General features: G+C 35.6%; 1 protein-coding gene across 1 annotated transcript in view; it reads left to right on the plus strand.

The window, feature by feature from the left end:
* Positions 1–25,200, plus strand: part of LOC125683110 (uncharacterized) — a 103,465-nt gene that overhangs the window by 38,086 nt on the left and 40,179 nt on the right. Inside the window, exons 10-25 of the mRNA XM_048923912.2 lie at positions 4,162–4,328; positions 5,232–5,337; positions 10,410–10,611; positions 12,674–12,845; positions 13,796–13,922; positions 14,422–14,568; positions 14,730–14,889; positions 15,123–15,316; positions 18,227–18,365; positions 18,711–18,870; positions 18,971–19,077; positions 19,625–19,798; positions 20,999–21,096; positions 21,216–21,327; positions 21,542–21,793; positions 22,595–22,740. Of these exons, the coding sequence (XP_048779869.2) occupies positions 4,162–4,328; positions 5,232–5,337; positions 10,410–10,611; positions 12,674–12,845; positions 13,796–13,922; positions 14,422–14,568; positions 14,730–14,889; positions 15,123–15,316; positions 18,227–18,365; positions 18,711–18,870; positions 18,971–19,077; positions 19,625–19,798; positions 20,999–21,096; positions 21,216–21,327; positions 21,542–21,793; positions 22,595–22,740 (2,463 nt within the window). The remainder of the gene's footprint in view (positions 1–4,161; positions 4,329–5,231; positions 5,338–10,409; positions 10,612–12,673; positions 12,846–13,795; positions 13,923–14,421; positions 14,569–14,729; positions 14,890–15,122; positions 15,317–18,226; positions 18,366–18,710; positions 18,871–18,970; positions 19,078–19,624; positions 19,799–20,998; positions 21,097–21,215; positions 21,328–21,541; positions 21,794–22,594; positions 22,741–25,200) is intronic.

The raw sequence follows: 25,200 nt of genomic DNA on the forward strand, positions 1-25,200 counted from the left end.
CGATATCCTCAGAAACCTTTCTTTGACAGACATTAAACTTGGTACACTTATACATTGTGAGGAGTAGATGACCTCTATTGGTTTTGATGTCATTTGGTCAAGGGTCAAACTGGACATAGGAATATACTGACCACTCAATGTTTAGAGAACCCTCATCTTCACAATTCAAGGTTTATTGATTCGCTACCTCGCACTAACCCTTGACATCAGTCGCTATATAAAAGTTGGGCTCTTTGGACCATTACGCAATCCACTATGAATAAAACATCCAATGAAATCACTGTATCTTGTTATGGTGTACATGGATACAAATGACGCAATCTTATACTGCTGTATTGATAACCATGCGCAATTGTAATATTTACACCACTAATTACGTTTATTGATAGTAGATCAAGTTTGGAAATCTTTTTGCTTAAACGATTGAAATAGCCATAAATGTAGGTATAAATACACATGTTTTTATTTGAATCTCTCGCTTCGCGTTGTCATAAATAGAACTGCATTCTCATTGGTTCCCACTCTTTTGTGGAAACAATCAGAACAAGCCCAACTTTTTGATAGTCACTGATGTCAAGGGTTAGTGCGAGGTAATGAATCAATAACCCTTGACTTGTAAAGATGGAGAACCCTTTGCTTGACACACATCAAACTTGGTACACTGGTACATCTTCAGGAGAAAATGACCCCTATTGATTTTAAGGTCATGTTGTCAAGGGTCAAACTGGACATAAGAATATACTGTCCACTCAATATCTTGAGAACCCTTTGCTTGACAGACATCAAACTTGGTACACTGGTACATCTTCAGGAGAAAATGATCTCTGTTGATTTTGAATCACATGGTCAAGGGTCAAACTGGACATAGGAAAATACTGTCCGCTTAATTAAATGAAAGCTCTTTGCTCGACAGACATCAAACTTGGTACACTGGTACATCGTAAGGAGCAGATGACCGCTATTGATTTTGAGGTCAAGGGTCAAACTTGACCTAGAAAGACACTGTCTGCTCAATATTTTGAGAACTCTTTGCTTGACAGACATCAAACTTGGTACACTGATACATCTTAAGTTGATGAATCCTATTGGTTTTGAGGTCACAGGGTCAAACTGGACTTCGTGATATATTATCTCATATGTTTTATGAATCATATGCTTGATTGACACCAAACTTGGTACACTTGTACAGCATAAGGAGTAGATGACCCCTATTCATTTTTAGGTCACATGGTCAATTCACTCTGGACATAGGAAGATATTGTCTGCTCAATATCTTGAATTGGTTTGGCACTACTATCAATTAAATGATGCATGTGTATAACGCTTTTCAATTTTTGCACCATGGGGGGCATTTATGTTTTACAAATATCTTGGGTTTTTTTCCTGTGAAATTTTGTGTAATCAAAAACAAAAATGGAGGAGAAACTTAAAGCTTTAGGGTAGACAATTGACTAAAAGTGATTGCAAATCTTGCACCAAGATGGAGAACTACATCATACAGCGGTCTGTAGATACAAAAAATTAACTACTAGCTTGGGGGTTAGTGGCATAGCAGTAACCAAGTTACTAGTTCAAGATCATTAGTTATTAGCCCATAAACTACTGATAGTAATATAATAAAACACCTAGAATTGGAGTCGATACATGCAAGTTGAAATATGAATATGCAAACAATGGTCAGTTTCATATCTTTTAATAATAAACAAATTGTTTGATAACTTCTAGCCAAGTGGTGAATGATTCAGTTTAATTATAATTACATGTACATGGCATTTCATAGGTCCTCAGTACCCCTTGCTTGTCATAAGAGGTGACTAAATGGGGCGGTCCTTCAGATGCATGAGACCACCAAAACCGAGGTTCCATGTTGCAGTAGGTGTGGCATGATAAAGATCCCTCCCTACTTAAAGGTCGTAAGCGCCGAGCATAGGCCTAAATTTTGCAGCCCTTCACCAGCAATGGTGACATCTCCATATGAGTGAAAGATTCTCAAGAGGAACGTTAAACAATATACAATCAATCATACATTTCTACACAGACTGTGAACATTCGGCAACCTTCAAGATCAAGAATGTTATAAATTTTCCCAGGACCTTTGGATTTTGCAATATCTTGATACTTTTTATGGTACTTGCAATGCACTAGACTTTTCTCTTCATCAAAGAGCAACAGTCATACTAAGTCTTGTAATCATGCTAATAACACACTGACAGTTGTCTTATATTGTAATGTTATTAAATATAGGGTTGGAAAATGAACCAAACATTTTAAATTGCATCAAATTCCCCCTCCCCCCCCTCCTTCCATCATGCATCACATTATTGGTAAAGTTTTTGTAGTATTTGTGATATGATAAGATAGTAATTATTCTTGCAACATGACAATGGTATGAAGTATTCTTGGGACAAGGAAGACTTTTTAATTCAGGAACCGTTCGCCCCCAGGGCCTTAGGGGCAGTGCAAAATCTGCCAAAAATTTACCAATTTTCTAAAAACTATTTCTCTACAACTGCGGATCTCTTAAGAAAAACTAAATGCTTAGTCTTGTAGAGCAGGGAGGTCTCTACCAATATTTTAAATTTCATGATGCTTGAGGTAGAGGTTTTGATTCCAGGGCAGGGCCATACTTAGGATATAGATCTAGTGTGTGTGTGTAAAACATTCAAATAACATCTTCTTTAATGCTGTTGATATTTTAAATTTATATTACATGGATATTTGGAAGGAGGGTGGGACCAAAATGGTCTTAGTGATTAAATGTAAAAACATATTTAGGGAAAGCAGAAAGGGATGTCCCAAAATTGTGAATTTTGCAACCCCATTGTTCTGACTGTATGGCAAAGTCATAGATTTAACACATGTATAACATATATTATGTCTTTCATCCCATGGGGATCCGGGTTAGAATAGGTCTTCAGTACCCCTTGCTTGTTTTAAGAGGTAACTAAATGGGGCAGTCCTTTGGATGAGATTGCAAAATCTGAGGTCCCATGTCACAGCCGGTGTGGCACAATTAAGATCCTTCCCTCCTCAATGGCCATAAGCACCGAGCATAGGCCTAAATTTTGCAGCCCTTCACTGGCAATGGTGACATCTCCATATGAGTGAAAGATTCTCAAGAGGGACGATAAACAATATATGCAATGAATCTATCAGTATGGACATGCACTTTTAAAAATCTTGTATTCTACTGCTGCTGAATATTAAATTTAGTTTTAATAGAGATGCAGTGCAGGAAAACTAAAGATTTCGTAGCCCTTGGGCCTAGTTTTACTTTTCACTACTGGTAATGCTGACAGGTGACCAATTTTGTTTTGTATACAGAGCTCTGTATTAGCATTTAAAAATACTCATAATTTCAATGTCCATTTCAAATTGCACTAGACACGATTTTCTTTATGGCATCACAGTGAAATTTCATGCTTGTGTGAAAAAGTTAATATTAAGGAGTTGCCAGAAATTACAGTAAGTATCTGCTTGACAATCTGTAATCCTAGAACTAACGTGTGTTGCTGTCCAAAATTCTGTTTTTGCAGAATGCGAATCTCTTGTTTGTGTTTTAGGTTTATTGTGATAATCGTGTAGATATAGGAATCACCATTATGTGAATCTCTTGTCTGTGTTTTAGGTTTATTGTGATAATCGTGTAGATATAGGAATCACCATTATGTGAATCTCTTGTTTTTGTTTTAGATTTACTGTAATGTGTATATATAGGAATCACCATTATGTGAATTTCTTGCCTGTGTTTTAGGTTTACTGTAATGTGTATATATAGGAATCACCATTATGTGAATTTCTTGCCTGTGTTTTAGGTTTACTGTGATGTGTATATATAGGAATCACCATTATGTGAATCTCTTGTTTGTGTTTTAGGTTTACTGTGATGTGTGTGTACATTACGTGAATCTCTTGTTTGTGTTTTAGGTTTACTGTGATGTGTGTGTACATTATGTGAATCTCTTGTCTGTGTTTTAGGTTTACTGTGATGTGTATATATAGGAATCACCATTATTTGAATTTCTTGTCTGTGTTTTAGGTTTACTGTGATGTGTATATATAGGAATCACCATTACGTGAATCTCTTGTTTGTGTTTTAGGTTTACTGTGATGTGTATATATAGGAATCACCATTACGTGAATTTCTTGTCTGTGTTTTAGGTTTACTGTGATATGCGTGTAGATATAGGAATCACCATTATGAACACTACCACCCCTACTGCACAAATTACCCAAGGTAAACCAGAAGTCAATATCACCTACAACGCCACCCATTCTCAGATCACCAAAGTCATCGAGACCTCCCAGTTCTGTTACCAGTACATGGGGTAAGACCTTTTAGAATTAAAGCTAACAATGTAGACTCGGGAAGTGCTTTAGTATGTGAAATGAATCCTTTGAATGATTAGTTAATTTCTTATATAAGGTTTGGTTTCTGTTACTTCAGGAGGCAGTTAATAACTTATTATTATTATTGTACATGTATGTTTATGTAGAGCTTTATCTAATCAAGACAATTGCCCTAAAGTGCTTTACATGTAAAACAATAAAACAAAGAATAATAAATACATAAAAAAGGACATAAAATAATACTAGAACTGGGTTAAAATAATAACTATGAAAAGGCAAAATTACCTAAGTTTGTGGTTTTTAGTTTGGGGTTGTTGTTTTTTTTTTTACAATTAAAAAGCATTTAAAGATATACAAGAGCTCATTTTGTGCTCAAGGTTCAAAAAGATAAATTTCCAGATAGAATTAAAGATTCTTTATGGCCCATAAAAAATGACAAATAATTCCCACTTTACTAACTGAGCATTCAAAGATATTAGTAAATGTAGATGATTTTTAATGATGAAAGACCACCTCCTGGTTTGATTATGTACTGACATAATATTATTTAGCAGTCAGACGGGTTAGATCGCTGGTGGCCAGACAGCCAAATTGGTAGAGCACCTGACTGGAGATTCAGGGGGCCCGGGTTTGAATCCCGGTCTGGTCCATTTCATGTACAGTTACATTTTTTTTTTTAGTTCACCCCAGATGCCTGGGGCCACAATTGGGGATCAAAGATAGAGGCAAAAAATATGTTTAAAATCTTATTCTTAGTAGGGTCAGGGTTAGGCATATTTGAAATATGCAAGCATCTTAAGGATGCATGGGGCCTCAGTAGGGGATCAGAGTTTTATAGAACAATATATAGGAAATCATTATTTTGTTGTTTTTTGTTTAAGAACTACATGCAAGAACAAAGCTAAAACCTTGGATGGCAATAATCACTGGGTAGATGGCCAAGGAAATCAACACAAAACATGGGGAGGAGCTACTTTTGAGGGCAAGGTAAGGTCATACAACTATAGTCATATATATTTCATTTTTAGTTCAGCTTTACTGATCACCTTTTGTCTGTCGTCTGTCTGTTCGTCCGTCTGTTCACAATTTCATCTTCTTCTCCAGAACCACTGGACCATATTTCAGTCAATTTGGGTACAAATCATCTTTAGGTAAAGTGGATTCAAGTTTGTTCAAATGAAGGGTCATGCCACCTTCAAAGGGGAGAAAATTTTTAAAAAGGCAAAAATAGAATGAGGTCATTTAAAAATATTCTGAAGAACCACTGGGCCAGGAAAGTTGAAATTTACATGAATTCTTCTTGACATGTTGTAGATTCAAGTTTGTTAAAATCATGGCCCCCAGTGTAAGGTGGGGCCACAGTAGATCAAAGTTTTATATTGGGATTTATAGTGAAAATCTTTTGAAAATTTCTTCTGAAGATCCACCAAAGGGCCAAAAAAGTTGAAATTTACATGAAAGCTTCCTGGCATAGAGTAGGTTCAAGTTTGTTCAAATCTTTTCTTCTTTTTTCATGATCACCAGTGGTAGGATGGGTCTACAGTAGGTGATCAATGATTTACATGCAGATATATAGAGGATATATTTTAGAATTTCTTTTGAAGAACAGGACTAGGATTAGACATGTTGATATGCATCCCTGGGTAGTGTAGATTCAATTTTGTTCAAATTGTGGTCCCCTGAAGTAGTGTAGGGTCCACAATAGGGTATCAAAGTTTCACATAGGAATTCATAGAGAAATAAATACCTATCTGAACAACAGCAGGTTTGTAATTAGTCATAGTGATATGCTAGTATGTTAGGTACATGTAGTTCAATGTCAATTGAAGTTTGTTCATTCAGGGGCTTTGCAGGTAAGAGATCAAAGTTTTATATAGGAATATACAGAAAATTGATTTAAACAAATTCTTTTAAAGACTAACTCCTGTCCAGATGCAAATGTCCTAAGTTGTGTGGTTTCAAGTTTTTTTTATGCCCTCTTGATTATAGTTGGAAGGGGGGGGGGGTATTGTTTGTTCTTGTTTGTCTGAAACTTTAACCTTACCAGGGATTTTTTTAGGGTCTGTAGGGGGCCGAAATAAGGCCCCATTCCCAATGATAAAAAGCAGGTATTTTTCCCAATGTTTGCTTTGAAATTCCCAAACAATGAAAACAAATCAAGCAGGGTAGCCTAATCATTCATAAATCTTCTTCACAGATTACAATTTTTGCTTCTTTTGGAAGTCAGTCTGACTGAATAGTATACTGATATGGGCATATCTACAATAATATATTTAATGAAAAGAAAACTTTCCTATTTTCATTTTGATTCATCTAGCTGTTTTCTTTAGGCTCTTCCGTTTTGTCTTTGTTTTCAACGGTTTCATCTACAGTGTCTACTGGTTTGTCATTCTGGTGAAATTTAATGAAAGTTTTGCCCTTTGTTGGGCTTAGGATTTTTTACAGGTGGCATCTTCAGTTCCATCCACGTTGAAATTACAATTTAACGGTATTAACCAATCAAATAACTTTTTACTGTTTGATTAGATACTGAGGTAATTGAAGTCATATTTGCGCTTAAATGACCAAAAAGTTTTACTATTACACAAGCACTACAGCGATTAAGATTTTTCAAGCACTAAATCGATATAGATTCAGTGGGGGAACAGCTCAAAAGTTGAAAAGTTCATATGTCTACGAAGTCAGTGGGGAAAAGCTCACACTAAGTATATCAATGATATTGCACCACAACGGCACAGCATTTTCAATATCGATGCACCATTTTTTAATTTAATGTGACTATGGCGCAGGGCGCATGCTTATCTCAATCACTGCACTTTTGTTTTTTTTGTATTTACTTTCAGTCCTGTCTTGTTGGCTGTTGTTTCATTTTTAGCTCAAGTGAGCTTTTCTGATCAAAATTTGTCCGTTGTCTGTCGTCACCGGCGTCGTAAACTTTTCACATTTTCGACTTCTTTTCAAGAACCGCTGGGCCAATTTCAACCAAACTTGCCACATAGCATCCTTGGGTGAAGGGCTTTCAAGTTTTTTGAATGAAGGGCCATGTCCCTTTCAAAGGGGAGATAATCACAAAAATGCAAAAATAGGGTGGGGTCATTTAAAAATCTTCTCAAGAACCACTGGGCCAGAAAAGCTGAAATTTACACGAAAGCTTCCTGACATAGTACAGATTCAAGTTTGTTCAAATCATGGCCCCCAGGGGTTGGATGGGACCCACAATAGGGGATCAAAGTTTTACATACAAATATATAGGAAAAATCTTTAAAAATCTTCTTCTCAAGGACCACTGAGCCAGAAATTCTGATATTTACATGAAAGTTTCCTGACATAATGCAGATTCAAGTTTGTTCAAATCATGGCCCCCGGGGGTAGGATGGGGCCACAATAGGGGATCAAAGTTTTACATACTAATATATAGGATAAATCTTTAAAAATCCTCTTCTCAAGAACCACTGAGCCAGAATAGCTGATGTTTACATGAAAGCTTTCTGACATAGTGCAGATTCAAGTTTGTTCAAATCATGGCCCCCGAGGGTAGGATGGGGCCACAATAGGGGATCAAAGTTTTTCATACAAATATATAGGGAAAATCTTTAAAAATCTTCTTCTCAAGAACCACTAAGCCAGAAAAGCTGATGTTTACATGAAAGCTTTCTGACATAGTGCAGATTCAAGTTTGTTCAAATCATGGCCACTGGGGGTAGGATGGGGCCACAAGGGGGGGTCAAAGTTTTGCATACAAATATAAAGGGAAAATCTTTAAAAATCTTCATCTCAAGAACCACTGAGCCAGAATAGCTGATATTTACATGAAAACTTCCTAACATAGTGCAGATTTAAGTTTGTTCAAATCATGGCCCCCGGGGGGTTGGATGGGGCCACAATAGGGGATCAAAGTTTTACATACAAATATATAGGGAAAATCTTGTTGACATTTACATGAAAGCTTTCTGACATAGTGTAGATTCAAGTTTGCAAAAATCATGGCCTCCAGGGGTAGGTTGGGGCCATAATAGGGACTAAGGTTTTACATGCAAATATATATGGAAAGTCTTCAGATATGGGCCAAGGTGACTCAGGTGAGCGATGTGGCCCATGGGCTTCTTGTTTGACCTAGCCATGTTAGGTAGCCAGTCAATTTGAACCCCGTTGCTATTTGTATTTCAGGGGTGTGATTTTTCTTCCTTCAAGAGAAAATCCTCTGATTGGCTCAATGTAAAAAAAAAAAAAAAGAATAAATGAAACACTCTGGGTTTGATCTAAAGTGACTGAAAATTAATTTTTTCCAGGTAGGGTGAGGTGTTTTCTTTCCTTTTTGACCAGTTTTTCTGATTTCTGAGGAATTCAGTCATAGCCCTGGTATCTATTCATAATATTTGATACGAGATATGTATTCGGTCTTCATTTATTATAAACACGAATAATTAAAAGAAATATGAAGTATAATTTTTCTAAAGGTAAAATAAGCTTGAGTATTGAAAATGCTACAAAAGCCTAGTTTGGTACCTTACACTTGGGTGGTGGGGATGGGAACCAGACTAATGAAAGCCGTAAGTTTATTTCAATATTCAAACCTATTTGAATAGTTATTATTTAATCAAACTGGGATGATTTCATCTAAAATATTTCACTGAAAATATTGGTGGGGATATTGATTCACACAGATGTTATTGTTTCAAAAAAGAGTATGAGTATGGAAAAAATTCAGGGTTCAAATTGACAGGTTACCTAACATGGCTACGTCAAAACACGAAACAACAGCCAACCTGACAGGACTACGTCAACAAATGAAATCATTTGAAGCTGTGAGTTTTGGGTTGTATGGGGCTTTAATGAATATTTGAAGGCATGTTTGGACACAAGTATAATAGGAAATTATGTTAGGAATTTTTTGATATTAGATTAATGAGACAGTTATGCAAGAAAACTACGATATAAGGGCTCAACCATGTGCATTTTTTCTGGGCTATGAATCAAAGGTTTTTATAAGGAGTATGGATCTGTAACTCTTTGATATATCCAAATATTTTCTCAGAGAGCTACAATTCTGCAGCTAAACCAAAGGAGTTTGATCTACTTTTGAAAACGTGAACCTTGATGATAGCTTTTGAATGTAGTTTTTGAATGGTTAGTGTGTATTCCTTTTGATGAAACCTCTCTTTGTAGTACCAATTTTTTTTTTACCTAATAACCTTGAACTGAAAGTTTGACCAACTTTTGAAAAAAATCTAACCTTGACCATAACTTTTGATCGGTTAGTGATAGGGTATTCATATTTCACATGTGTATTTCTTGTGACAATTTTAAGAGCTTTCATTGGGTATCAGAATTACTTTGCTGCTATACAGGGGCATCAGTGTTTTACTAACACATAAGTTTTCTTAAATAGTGAGTGATAGGGATGTCATATATGCATTCTTTGTGAAAAAACCTGTTTTTGTATTAAAGTTCTATCTTGTGACCTTGTCCTTGGGGTTTGCCTTGCTTTTAAGAAAATGGAACATATTAAATTATCTTCTGAACTATTTAAGGTAGGGCATCATATTTTGTTTATAGATTCTTTATTGCAAGACCTTCCATATGATACCATCATGATTGATCTCGTGACCTTGATCTTGGAGTTTGACCTTTTAAAAAAACCTGACTTATTTGATATCTTCTGAATTATTAAAGGTAGGGCTTTCATATTTTCTACATAGATTCTTTATGGCAAGACCTTGTGAATCCATGTTTGATCTGGTGACCTTTGAGTTTGACCTACTTTCAATAAAATCTGACCTATTCAAAATCTCCTGATTTATGGTAGGGCTTTCATGTTTTGCTCGGCATCAGGTGTGAATGTCACGGGTCCTCGGTGATGACCTTAAAAACAGATGTCCCTTGTCACAGTAAGTGTGGCACGCTAAAGATCCCTCACTAATCAATGGCCGTTAGCGCCGAGCAAAGGCCTAAATTTGAAGCCCTTCACCGGTATTGGTGATGTTTCCATATGAGTGAAAAATTCTTGAGCAGGACGTTAAACAAGATACAATCAATCAATCATGCATTCATTTTAACAGTGTTCATGTGGCCAGTTACGTTACTGTGAAACAAGAGAAGCTAACTGTAACTGTGATGGCACTCGATCTGGCGTCAAGGACGAAGGGAAAATACTGAACAAGGCACTACTGCCCATACAAGGGGTTCACTTTGATCTGGATTCTTCAACTCAGAAAATGGACGTAGAAATAGGGCATGTGATATGCGGACCCAAACCATTTGGTAAGTGCATTTGTTATTGTCACCATAGGTATACTTGAAAACTATATATTGTTGTGTTATGATTATGAAGTGAGACTGCAAAGGATCCCATGGAAACAAGTTGTGGAGGAAATGTAGCTTGACTGCTATGGGAGAAAGTGTGGTGATTATGATATGATAACAGGAAATAAATTACGCTGTGTAAATGTAGGAACCTAAACGTGACATTTAAAATTAATCAATTTATTAAACTTTCAGGTTGTGTTTAAATGGTTATATAGATATCTGCAACATTGTAATTTTAAATCATTTTCTTCATAAATCAATGCATAGCAAACAAAAATACGATTTAAATAAGTTACAGGTATGTTTATCATTGACATTGTAAACAAATTGAGGCTGGTCACCAAACAGGACAGTCCTCTAAAAATAGTTTGACGTCCAAATTTAGGCACCTCAGGTGAACAGGGGACAATAAATTATAATCCCTGTTTGATAGCAATTAATTCATATTTGCTAGCTGGTGCAAAAATGTAAAACTGATATTACCCATTAATTCTTTTATACAAAAGAAGAGTGCCAATACAAATTAATTCAGTTTTAAATATTATTAGAATCCAAAAATTATGACACAAAAACTCCAGTTGAAACAAAGTTTGTGAATTGTTTGTAGTAGTTCAATTCTGAAAGCTTCAAATATTACTTTTATAAATTAACCTGCTGAATTTATGTTTTCAAAACCTATTTAGTTACACTTTTGATACACGAGGTTGAAAGTTTTGATCTTTCTGTTTTATAACCAATGTTTTACACTAAGTCAATCCAGTAATTTCATCCACAAATGGTCTCCTGTAACAGAGTAACACCTTTTGACAGAGATCTTGAAAACAGTTGGACCTCTGGTCCTGGCAGACATTTTTTTCATAGGGACTGGCAAAAAACTTATTATCAATGGTCCACCAAAATTTGTTGTCGTTCTTTGATTTATTCCAGTTCTTATTTTGTTGTAATATATTCTGATTTATTTTATCAAAGACTACTTCCAGTTTTCAGATGCATTGTTAGTTTTCAAGCATGATGTGTAATTGCATGGCCAATTTTAAAAATGGTTCCTGAATTTGCTTATTAAGAAAGAACTCTAATATTAAAAATTATGAATGGGATAAAACCAGGCATATGAAAAAGAAAAGCAGCCCAGTGTAATTTTTAGCAGCAGTGCAGAAAGGACCTGCTGCTCTTGACTGGAAAGAGAATATGCATGATAACAATGAATATGTTAACTTGTAATTCAGCAGTTTATATAATATAATTTATAAAATATTAAATAGTGGGAGTTTGTGTGTCAAGCTAGAAATGTATGGGTTCTGGGAAAATGTTCACCTGACAGGACCTGTTGTCCTGCTTGTTCGTAAAAGATTTCAAAAACTCTGCCCATGGATATGTCCAGTTCCTTGATGCCACCTGTGACACACACCCCCCCCCCCCCCCCCCCCCCCCCTTCCAACTATGCCATGGACTCAAAGCCCAGCTATAGATCCAGCTAAGGTGAAGTACAAACATTCTTTCTGATTGGCCCAAACACCAAGTTTTACAAACATTCTTTCTAATTGGCCCAAACACCAAGTTTTACTTCTCGAATACTCACTGTGAAGCTCATGCACTCATACATTGGTAGTAAATGTTCCTGTATCAAATTAAGGCTACCTTATGCACTGAAATAATGAAAATGTCCTTAAAAACTAACTTACTAAAGCTTTCAAACAAAATAACAACCAAAACACAACACACAAAAAATACTATTTGGTATGACTTGATCTCTTAGGTAGAATTGCTACTCAGGATTTTCTAAAGCATAAATGTGTGTCCAAGTCATGGAATAAACTTGAATTTACTATTTTCTGTAAGATACACAAGTTTCACATTTCCTAAAAATATTTGCTTGTCTGATCAGGCAAACATCTCTAGAGTTTCGCTTGCCTGAACTGATATTTCACCAGCAGCAGGCAATCAGACAACCATTATTGATCCCTGCATCCATTTACTTTTAAGTTTTGTTCTGTATCTGTTATTCTTATTTGTACAGATTTTCCAATTGACTGTGATGATGCCAAGTTTAATAAACTTTATGAGGTGAAGACGGATGGATCTCAGATCATTGATATTGATGGCCCGGATGGCCCTGCAGTCCCCGTCTTGGTACACTGTGACATGGAATCCTACCCGCACGTAGGGATCACAGTCATCCCACACGACAAGTGAGGAATATACATTTACAGTCTTTAGGGAAATGATTTTGTTCATGTTTGGGATTTTCCATAGCTCAGTAGTTTCACTGTTGCTTCAGTTTTATTCACATGGCTTAATGAATTGACTTGATTTTACAAACAACAATGAAAATATGTCACATGTAATACTACATGTACTTGTTCATTTATTTATAGAAAAATCAGACATTGTTCAGTGGCAAATTCAACCTACATGTACTTATGAACAAATTGACAATTTCTGAAATTTTGATGTGCATTTTAAATTGTAGATACAGCATACTGTAAACCAACTGTTATTTGCATGCGAGAAAATTTCACGAGATTCGCAAGAACCTCATCGTCGCGAATAATTCTTGTCGCGAACCAGTCATTGAATGTCTGTCATAGGCACGAAAATTGCGCGCCACAAACCAGTTTACCACAGGTGAATTACGAATAAAGTACCATGAATAAAAGTTAGTTTACAGTATATACAATTGACATATAAATAGGTATGCATTAAACATTTACTACTTTCTGGACATTAGATTTTTCTTCTGTAACTTGGATTAACATTGGTAAGAGAATGGTCTCGACTTAGTATCAGGGAAGTTGCATTAGTTTTGAATTATCATACAAGTAAAGATGGAATAAACTTTTGAAGCTATAATCAAACATCTTTATGTTCTTGAAATAGTTTCATGTAGACGACTAGGTATGAATGTAAATTGACGGAAAGGTAAACAATAAAACATGCTAATAATAAAGTGCTGGGGACGAACAATTTAATTTGATTCGTTATAAACGCAATTCATTATATCCAATAAGTTCATAATATGTTTTAAAACTACAGAGAATAAAAATCACTCCACTGTAAGCATGAATTCATTATAAGCATATCTGCTGTAACTGTTTTACTGTACTGGTGCATGCGTATAGTGGTATTTTTTGAATTGAAGTTATGACCCAGTGACACCCACTTCCCCGGGAGAACACAGCCTGACCTACGTAATAGACAAACCTTCCATCCTGAAGATCATTGAGGAGTCGCCGTTCTGTAGACAGGATGTGGAGTACAGCTGTACAGTATGTAATATAGTCAAGCTTGTAGTACAGTATGTAATATAGTCAAGCTTGTAGTACAGTATGTAATATAGTCAAGTTTGGAGTACAGCTGTACAGTATGTAATATAGTCAAGTTTGCTTTGAAAGAACTGATTTAAAAGGTTATCTCAGTTAGTGAAGGGGACTGTAAATTCCTAATTATTTGCGAGGAATTTATTATTGTGTAATTTCGTGAGAAGCATCACTCAGGAAATAAAATTATTCACATTCTTATAAATACATGTGAAAACTCTTGATCAACAGAGCACTCGTGAATTTATGTTCTCGCGATTAAAACGAATTTGATGTGTACGAGTCATTTCGTGATATTAATTCTTTTATGGATACAAGGAGCATTTATTACATGGAAATGAAAATATGTGCCCCTATTCTATCTTTGTAAGAGTATATTTTAATAGCCTGTAGTATTTGTAGTTGCGATTTTGGGTGACATGCTGTTAAAGCATCTTTTCATTTTCAGGATTCTAGATTAATGAATGGTGGTGACAAGAAAGGCTATTTCACTGACATGAATGGTAATGTAAAGGACTACTGGCCGGGCGGGATGGGGGTTGCTGGAATGTGTGGATGTGGTGTGACCAAATCATGTGCAGTACCAGAGAAAAATGTAAACATCTACAATTGATTATACATATCGGATATGTGATAAAGATTTCTAGAGCTACAGGGACATGTAGAAAAGCTTAATGCTTTTTTTTTTTCTTTCATACATGTACAGATGTATGTTGTACAGTAATAAACTACAGATTGTTTCCTTGACTGGTTTAGTGTAATTGTGACATTTTGGATGGAACACCCAGGAAAGACATTGGTACAGTCACCTCACCAGAGGATCTACCCATCGGGTCAGTGACCTTCCAAGACATTGGGGACAACAAGACCGGACAGTTCTACGTAGCTGCTCTCAAGTGTAGTCGACAGGAGTTTGGTAATTCATTATTTCTCTGCTGAAATACGCAATTCTTTGACAAATGGAATCTGTATATTGTATAGTATTTTTTTTCCCATAGTGTATGTGACTGGAAATTTTATCAAATGAATTTAATCAAAACAAAGAAAATTATGCTGCATAAACATGATTTTAGATAAAATTGATTAATTTCATTTGAATTGCTCATAACTTTACATGTTCAAATATACATGTGTTTGCATCATTATCAGGCTTTGAGGTAAACTGTCAAGGCTACCTCAATCAAGGTCAGAACTACAGTTACACCTACATCATAGACGTGGATGGCCCTGCTCCAAGAGACAACTCAGACCCCACCAATGTGGATCCCTTCCCTGTGGAGTGTCAGATGCAGGTGGAACCCCCACTCGGAACTACTATCGTCCACCACGAGCAGGAGTCTGAGGTAAACATTTCATTAACACTGGTTTTTATTATACGCCCGTCTTAAGACGGGCCGTATTATGTTATGGCCTTCATGTCCGTCCGTCTGTCTGTCTGTCCGTCCGTCCGTCCGTCTGTTAGCTTTTTCGTGTCCGGCTCATAACTTAAATACTATAAGGCCTAGAATAATCAAACTTTGTCAGTTGATACATCTTGGGTAGAAGGTGTGTCGCACATTAAAACCAGGTCGCTGTGACTTTTAATTAAGAAGATATGGCCAAATATGGTAAAACCCTGTCCGGCTCATAACTTGAAAACTATTTGATCTAGAATCATGAAACTTGGTCATCTTATGCATCTTAGGTAGAAGGTGTGTCACACTGTACTTTAAGGTCACTGTGACATTTAGTTGAAGTGATTTTTTGAAAAAAGTATGTTATAATTGGTACAATCCCTACTCATATAAGAGTTTTGTAGAAAACCTCATTCAAAAATGTTACATCAAGAAAACACATATTTTTTTTATGATATACTGTACAGCTTTTTTTTAGCCTATGTAATGTTTCCTTTGTTTCTAACAATAACATGAGAAATTCCACTTGTCCCATGGGAGTAGCATGCAAAGGGCATTTTGACAAGACTAATTAATGAGTTTTGTGTAGAGCATCTCTGATCAACATGATCAAGCAGGTGTTATCTTTATCTCTAGGGAATTGGGCAGAGAGATCTTAGCCTCTTAATTGCAGATATACCAGAAATTATTTGTGAAAGTGAATTTGTTTGTTGTGGTTAGTCTTTATTTTCAAAATTAATTTGACATTGTACTATATAATTTTTAATTTTTTTTCTCAGCAACCTATATGCAGAGTATCATTTCTCACTAAGACAACAAATGGTTGCAATATGTATAAAGGCCTATTTTAATGATTAGTATTTTGATGTTTTGTTATGACTGTGGCATTGTTCAGAAAAAAGATATACAATGAACAAAGCTGCAGATTGGGCATTTGTGTAAATCTGAACAGATGAAACAGTATTGCAATAACCATATTAAAAAATGTTAATTCAAGAAACTACACATTCTTCATTATATACACTGTACTATACAGCAGTATATAACAAACAAATTATTTCTTTTGTGTCAGTAACAAGAGAAATTTCCCTTGTCCCATGGGTGTAATTATCAAGCAATTCAGGAGGCATTTTGCTAACAGAAAAATTGCATTCTGTCAAATTACAGATTAATTAATGAGTTTAGAAGATTTCTGTTACAGCAATCTGATCAAGGAGGTGCTATCTATATCTCTTGCAATCGGGAATTGGGCAGAGGAATCTGGCCTTCTAATTGATCTGTCAAATTTTAGAACAGTTCTAATTGGTAGCCATTACTTTGAAAGTTAATTTGGTATAAAGTTTAAGAATTAATATGATATTGTAAAATATATTTTTATTTTATATCTCAACAACAAGGTGCAGATTGTCATGTCTCACTAAGATGACAGTTTTACAGTCTAAGAATAAACATAATGACTAATGTTTGATGTTTTAGTACGCTGTGCATTGTTCTTCATTCCTTAAAATACAATGAGCAAAGCTGCAGATGTGCATTTCTCAAGTCTAACACAACCAGTTGAGAAATATATGATGTATTATTTTTTTCTAATTCATAACTACACCATAGGAGATGCACCAGTGTTTGAAATAACCGTTTTTAATCTATATTTATTTATATTGACATCACCATGCATATTTTACTTTTATACTTGAAGATTTGACAAAGGCAGATACTGATATATGTATTTTTTGATATGTTGAATAAATCAACCTTTTTGAGTACTCCCATTTATTGTAAGTTGTTTGCTTGGATAAAGGGCTATCTTGCACTTTAATCATTTCATTGAAAACATTTGGGAAAATGTTTTTATATCCTTTTAAAAATCATTAAGCTTACATTATCAATATTTGAAGCAATGTCACATGAGGCCATAAAGTGGGTAAGATTCTTAAAGGAAGGTTGACATTTGGTTCCATCCATACCTATCTCTTCATGGTGATATGTTCATGTTAACAATATGTGACGGGCGTATCATGTGCCGTGGCGGTGCACTTTATTCATGTACTTGTAGGGATCACAAACATTATATTCACTTCACAATAATAGTGCTTTTACATTCTGTTAGAATTCAGATACAAGTGTCTAAAGCTAGGGGTGAAACGATAAATCGTGACACAGTTGAACTTTGATTCAGGGTCTTCGATTCGAGGCTCGATTCATTTCAGATTAATTTCGATTCAGTTGAAATGATGTAATGCATATTCATTTCCGTATGGGCGCTCTGATTGGCATACTCTGGGCAGCTAGAGGTTCATTGCCAACACTTTTATTCTGTTATTATGTATATGTATTTTTTTTTTCATTTTCATTTAAATATTTAGAATTTATTTTCATCAAATTTCATTGATTTTCTTTTACCGCCCTATACCCTTTAGCATCCATTGTAAATATTCTCACTGCTGAAACCACTTCCCTGGGAAGAGCTTACTTTATTAAAATTCCGACTTATTTCACTTCCAATTGAGGTTCACTAATTCATGTGTTACCCAAATCATATGTGTTTTACAAACATCTTTTGTTTCTTTAAATCAATATAAAACTTTTGGCCGTTACAAAAATAATTATGTCACTTGCTACTGATATGTTAAATACTGTATGCAATCACATCTTCTGAATACATCTATTACATGTATACTTTAGTAATTGCAACTAAGTGTGCATGTATCTGTGATTTGTACATGTAGTGACATATTGTACCTTAGGAGAAAGCTTATAGAGGCTCTGTCTGCCACTTAATCCTATTTATATGATATACATGATAAAATATGTTTCAATTAATGCATGAATGAAAGTGGTTTAGTTTTCGCTTTTTCACAGCAAACTATAATTGGAGGAAGTATAGCTTTCAAGTATCGCTATGCCACTGAAGAACAACTCATTAAGCTACGAAAACGATCTGTGTATTGCTCACAGACCGTTGTCCATACATGCATAAAATCACCAGTGTTTGCACAAGGTAGGTGTTTATTTCTCTTCATGTTGAATGATATGACCTTGACATTCCATTGGACCTTGACTTCATTTTCTTTCTTATCTAATGCAATGAAAATTTTACGTGCTGTATTAGACATAATTGAGAAATGGAAGACAAAATTCTGGATGCATTTGATACCTGACCATTCTTGGTGGGGCAAATCATGTCATCTGGGCACACTCCTATTTTCTCAAGTCAATCATTAGTGTATTGTTGTTCCTTGGTTTAAAATTTGGAAATGAACCATTTCCTCTTTTCTAAGAAAGTTAGAATACAGTTAACCTAATATCAATCACTGATTGGATCCTATGACTCTTTCTGTTGTAGATGGATCAGCCATTGCTTACTGGGAAGATATGAGTGGTACTAAGCATTATTATTACACTGGTAAGGAGGGGGAGGGATGTTCATGTGGTCTTGTGACCAAGGACTGTGCTGGAGGTTTTGACGCAAAATGTCATTGTGACATGAATGATGATACCCTCAGGTCAGTAAAATCTGTCGACTTAGACACGCCTTTCTGGGGGAAAAATTCCCAGTGTGTCTGATCTGTTTATAATGTAAATGTCTATTTAACTTCAATGTAGGAACGATACAGGAACTTTAATTAACAAAGAGCATCTTCCCGTCAAGAACATGGTCTTCAGTCTCAGTGGAACCTCAACTGTTGACATTGGGCCACTTAAATGCTTAGGTTGGTTTTCATCTCATCAACTTTGCATGCTTTGATTATCACAGATAGGTTTCATTCGATGCTTTGATTTGTAAATTGATTAACCCAATAATTTTCAACACTGTAGTTCCTTATTTTACACGAGTACTTGTTATCGTGAAGTGACTTGTAGATGTCAGATTGCGAGAACATTGAATTCTTGAGTTGCATGTATTTTAGCAATATAAAAATAAAAGCGAGTAATTTATTTTGCGAGTGATGCTTGTCGCAAAATTAAGGGATTATTAATTCCTCGCAATATTATTAGGAATCTGCTGTAAAGAAGAATTGTACAATTCAAATAATCAATTAGTTTTAGAGTTAGAGAATGAAGGATGAAAACGTTACGCTGTATTTGTAAGGAGTTAGTTTTAGAGTTAGAGAATGAAGAATGAAAACGTTACGCTGTATTTGTAAGGAGTTAGTTTTAGAGTTAGAGAATGAAGAATGAAAACGTTACGCTGTATTTGTAAGGAGTTAGTTTTAGAGTTAGAGAATGAAGAATGAAAACGTTACGCTGTATTTGTAGAGGTGTTCCCTACATGCTCTGATCTGTACTTCTTCATGACGAGCAAGCGCTTTAAAAACGAGAAGATGGTGAAGAGTAATCGTGACTACACAGTGGATCCAGACGGGCCAGGAGGGGTGGACCCTTTTACCGTTAGCTGTCAGTTTCCAATGACTGTTGTAAAAATTGGTCCAGGTATGCTCAATACGCACCACAAACTGCAGCTCATTATTTCCTCACTTGATTTGAGCTTTTCAGATTGAGGTTAGTCTGTTGTCTTGTCATCTTCTACCTGTATTTTTAAAATTTCCACCATTTCAATCTTGTCAGAACTAATATGGCACTAAGTTTTACTAAACTTAGCATAAAAAATCCTAATTTAAGCTAAAGGAGATTTATTCACTAGAGTATAAAGGCTGCTGCAAGCTCTTACAAGTGTAGATAATTGGGAATTAGGAGATTTAGTTTGCAGTTATTGATAACTTCTGCAAAACCAGAGTCAGAAAGACAATGCTTGTAAGTTAGGTTCCTTAACTGAGGCACGATGAAGCTCGGAGGCCAATGCCTGGATACCCTATTTTATGGGGTATACATATAGGTCATTTGAAAATGCTTACATATGAAGATCCTTTTTCCCAGCACAATCTAATCCCTATAAACTTGAATTAAGTACGACACACTAAAAGTAAAACTTGTTTGATGTAGACTTGGATATTATCTGAAACTATGTACACTTGTGTACATAGTGAAAATGCATGACCAGAATGAATTTCACAAGCACTGCTGATAATGTTTAAAGTTGTGGTGTCCATCTCAGAACCTTTACACCTCTCCTTGGTTTGTTTATGTTGTTTTCATGATTCTTGTATTATTGAAAAAATGCTTTGTTTTTTTGGCTTTTGACATCAAACAACCAAACTTGAGTTCAGAGTGATTATGAGGAAAGACCATCACCTAAAATTGTGAAATTCATGGCCCCTTGGTCAAGTTTTCTAATACTAGTGCTATATGACATATATAGCGAGAAAGCTTTATTGTTTGTTACATATACTAAATGTATGTGTGTGACACTGAGCTTGTACACACTCTACAGGCCACATTTTATGCTCAATCATTTTGATACTTCACATGTTGCTTTGTTATCAAGAGAGGGAAAACCTTGTTGATTTGGGGGACTAATTCATAAAAAAAAAAGTTTTAAACACTCATTGCGAGAGAATATGCCCCGACCTTGTAGAGCCCTTGTTGAAATCTGCTTTGAAATTCATATATGAACCAGTTGAATATATTTAAAAATGATATCAAAACAGTAGGCATTTTAATTGTTGCACAGTTTCCTCTATTCTATTTCAGAACAACTTCTTTTTGTATTATATTTTTGGTTCCTCTATGCAGGTTACTTCAACTATACATTTGGCAAACCTGGAGATTCACCTGTCACCAAATGTTACACTGTAGACTACCAGCCAAACATATCAGCTGCTCAGATACAGGTTCTGTTTTAGTTAATTTATTTACACTACAATGACACACATGTAGCGTGTAAAGTCCAGAGAGTATTGATCTGTACTAATTTACTTCATTTTATGGGGTCCCCCTTTGACAATTTTAGGCTATAGTTGATAGATCTAGCCATTGTACACAACACCTGAGGTACACCTGTACAAATGCTCCCAAAACAGACAAAGTTACCTACAGTACCTGTAATGGAAAGGTCCAACCAGGTAAATAAGCAGCAAATGGTCAATTCTCAGCACTTGTCAGTTCTGTGAGGCATTTTGAATTTAATTCTTACTGGTACACTAATGAATCCATCGAATGCCATATAATCTGTGTTTTACTGTAAATATATATATTAAATCCTCCTTGTGAATTGGCGGACAACCAGAGAAGGCTTTATACACTGCATGTTGATTCTCCCTCTGTGTGTTATTCCAGGTTGGGGTGGATCAGGAGGTATGGAAATGTGTGCCTGTGGAACCAGTGGAACATGTGAGGGATCAAAAGGGGCCAAGTGCAACTGTGATATAGAAGATGGACAGGGCCGGGGTGACGATGGGTGGATCTACGACAAGGCCCGCCTCCCTGTCTGCAGAGTTTGTATGACACTGGACCCCACCAATGTAACATTCTCCCATCGGACAGCTGCCTATGTGGTATCCAACCTTCACTGTAACAGCGGACCTATTGGTGAGAGTCTGCTAGTGTATTTGTGGGACGGGAGGATCCAATTATTTTCATAAAAGTTATAGTGGATCTAAGAGGGATGGGTGATGTTAAAAGAGCTTGTGAACACTTCTCCTATATGGCTCATCCGATAGACTTAGAATTTTGTACAATACTTCAATGCCATTTGCGGATGTGCATATTGTAGGGACAGGAGGATCCTATTGTTTTCTTTAACTATATAGTGGATCTGAGGGGTGGAGGGTGTAAAATAGTTCGTGAACACTTCTCCTATGTGACTTATCGGAGTTCATAATGCATATGTTCCTGCTCATGCTTTTTTCTCCATACCATGCAGTACATTAAGGGGAGGAGGTTTCATTTGGAGCACTTCCAATCTGGGGAGCTGGGGAGACATTTGTTTTTCATAAAAATAATCTCTAGTTTATATTGCATTATAAAATCTAAAAGGATAGATGGGAAGTTTAGATGAATTACATGTAATATTCAGATAAGTCACACTTGTGATGTCATTCTCTTCAGTGTGACTGTATCATTGATATTAAATAGTTTACACAAGATGCTTAACATGCCAAGATGAGGCAAAACTTTTGTGTGCATTCTTGTTACCCATTTTACTAACTGGTTTTATTGCATTTTTTAAAAGAATTTAATTTTCTTTTAAATGATTATGCGATCTGGTTTTGCAAAACTTAATAATATTAAAAGTAAATTAAACATGTGGCGTATTCCAATTGGGTGTTTTTTTGTTTTTTTTTTAAATGTTTTTGTAAATGGTTTGATATTAGTTTTGTTTTTTGACAGGAATGTATGGTTCATGCCAGGCAAGAAGGAACTCAGGGGAGTTAAAGAACGTGACCACCTATGTAGATCCTGATGGCCTGTGGTCTGGACAGGCCGGGTTTCCAGTCTACTGTTCCTATATTCCGTATCCACCTGTTGGGTTCACAGTAAGATATTCCCTCATATACAATGTACATTTTAGTTTAATAGGAAAATTGTCTGTCATGATTTGGATCACAGATTAAATGCCCCTAATACATGTAGATTAAAATTGGAGGGCATATATACTGTTATTGCAATTGGTTGTCGTCCTTTGTGTGTTAACAATTGAACTTCTTTTTTTTTTTTTTTTTTTTTTTTTTTTACTTCTTGATAACTACCATTCCTATTCTTTTCAAATTTGGTATGAAACATCTTTGGGACAAGAGGGACATAAATTGTAAATTTCAGGACTCTTGCACCCCTGGGGCCTTAGGGATGGGGCAAAAATTGACCAGTTTTCAAAAATCTTCTTTACAACCACACATGTGGAAGAAAAATTAAATGCATAGTGATGTAGAGCAGGAAGGCCTCTACCAAAATTGAAAATTTCATGATCCCCGGGGTAGGGATTCTGACCCCAGGGTGGGCCACACTTAGTATAAAGTAGTGTTTATGTGTAAAACACTTAAACAGCATCTTCTTTAGTGCTATTGAAACTAAATGGATATCTAGAAAGAGCAGATAGTCCTTAAAATTATAAATTTGTTGATCCCAGGGGAAGGGGTTTTGGTATCAGTGTGAGGCCAAAATGGCCAGTTATTAAATGTGTGAAATGTAGAAATTTTTAACTTGATAACTACTATTCCTATTCTTTTCAAATTCGGAATAAAGTATCTTTGGGACAAGAGGGACATAAATTGTAAATTTCAGGACTCTTGCTCCCCTGGGGCCTTAGGGGCAGGGTAAAAACTGCCAAAAAAATTATCAATTTTCAAAAATCTTCTTTATACCTGCATATCTTTAAGGAAAACTAAAGGCATAAGTCCACTATATCCAGTTTTTCCTGTTTCACAAGCCTCAACAATAAGATCTTTCTCCGAATTGTACGTCTTGCCATCCATTCCACAAACCTAAAGTAATATTGCAAATCAAATTCAAGACATGAACATTCTCAACTACTATAAATCACATTTTATTCGCAAGAACACTACTTACACGTAATTTCAAAGACTTGCTATTCCTGAAAATTTAGTTCTTGTGAATAAACTTTTACATATAGAAGACTCCAGCAATAATTAATGATTTGCGCAAGTTTTGTTCTGTGAATTAAAATATCATTGTATCTACACGAAAATAGAAATGGTCTACAGTACACCATAAATCAATACAAAAAGAAATGAAGCAGCAGATACACGTAAACATAGTTTCTCTTTTCACTTTCTTTATCCTCTGTTCGGAGTATGATGTACTGTACTAAAAGCTATTTGCCAATTTCAGCAATCTAGTTGTTATAAGAAACATTTTATGACAAATATCATTTTTGAAAAACTCCATGAAAGGTATCAACTTACTTTTCCTGGTTTCTTGCATCGATAACCAAAACAAGCACAACATTTCACATCAGATGCATCTGAAATTGGGAGTGAAAATACAAATACATTTACTATTACCATATACATGTATATCGGACCAATACTTTTTTCCTCTAAATACTGGCTTTGCCCATACTGACCAATCTAAGTCCCAATGAAGAAGAAAACTTACAAATATATCCATGCAAAATTACATCATTTCTTTACCTTTCAGCATACTGTAAACATACATTTTTATGTGCTGTTTTTATTTCTGCCAAGTCAGCGGTCATGAAAACTCCACAAAATTTAATACCCGCGGATATAAAATATGTAAGGGCTATTCCAGAAATAAATACATGGGGGGGTCGGGAGGCACCTTTTGTATATACCAAGCACCCATTAAAAAAAAAAAAAAAATTTACCCCATGACCCATCAAATTGATAAACTCATTTTACAATGACTCATCTAATTAAAAAAAAAACTAACCAGACCCACCACAAAAATATTTTTAAAAATGAAAACGGAACAAATCTTGTGAGGTTTTCGGGACAAACATTCCAGTCAATGAAGCGGTAATGCCTGTGCGACATTGTATCACAGTAGTTCTGAAGAAACGATGTCACATCAACAATCAAAGGCATCTATGGCGGGAATGTTGGAAAGATTGGGAGTCCAAACGATGCTATTATCATGAAATGGGTATGGATATGTTTTTCCACGAATCGTTCGTCTTCTAATGGAGCCCGCGCCCGGAGGCCTCTATATCACCATCACACCGACTGATAAATATACCGCATCGGTACCCTCGTATAAATCAACTAAGGTTTGCCTATTTATATTAGAAAACGGAATACCTATTGGTTTCAAAATATTCCCAAAATCGATGCACTGTAAACTGTAATAATCTACAGAACAGAGTTCGCCGCCATCACGTCCAAAGGGACCCTACTAAACGCGCCTCTAATTTGAAGAGTGCCATAATGGAAAGTTATGCGCTGTAAAGAGCGACAACTCGAATAGTTCTATGTTACTTCCGATTTCCGATTTCGAAAGCACGTTTTCAATTTTCC

The sequence above is a fragment of the Ostrea edulis genome, chromosome 6 (assembly GCF_947568905.1).
Source record: "Ostrea edulis chromosome 6, xbOstEdul1.1, whole genome shotgun sequence".
In the NCBI taxonomy this organism is placed as follows: domain Eukaryota; kingdom Metazoa; phylum Mollusca; class Bivalvia; order Ostreida; family Ostreidae; genus Ostrea; species Ostrea edulis.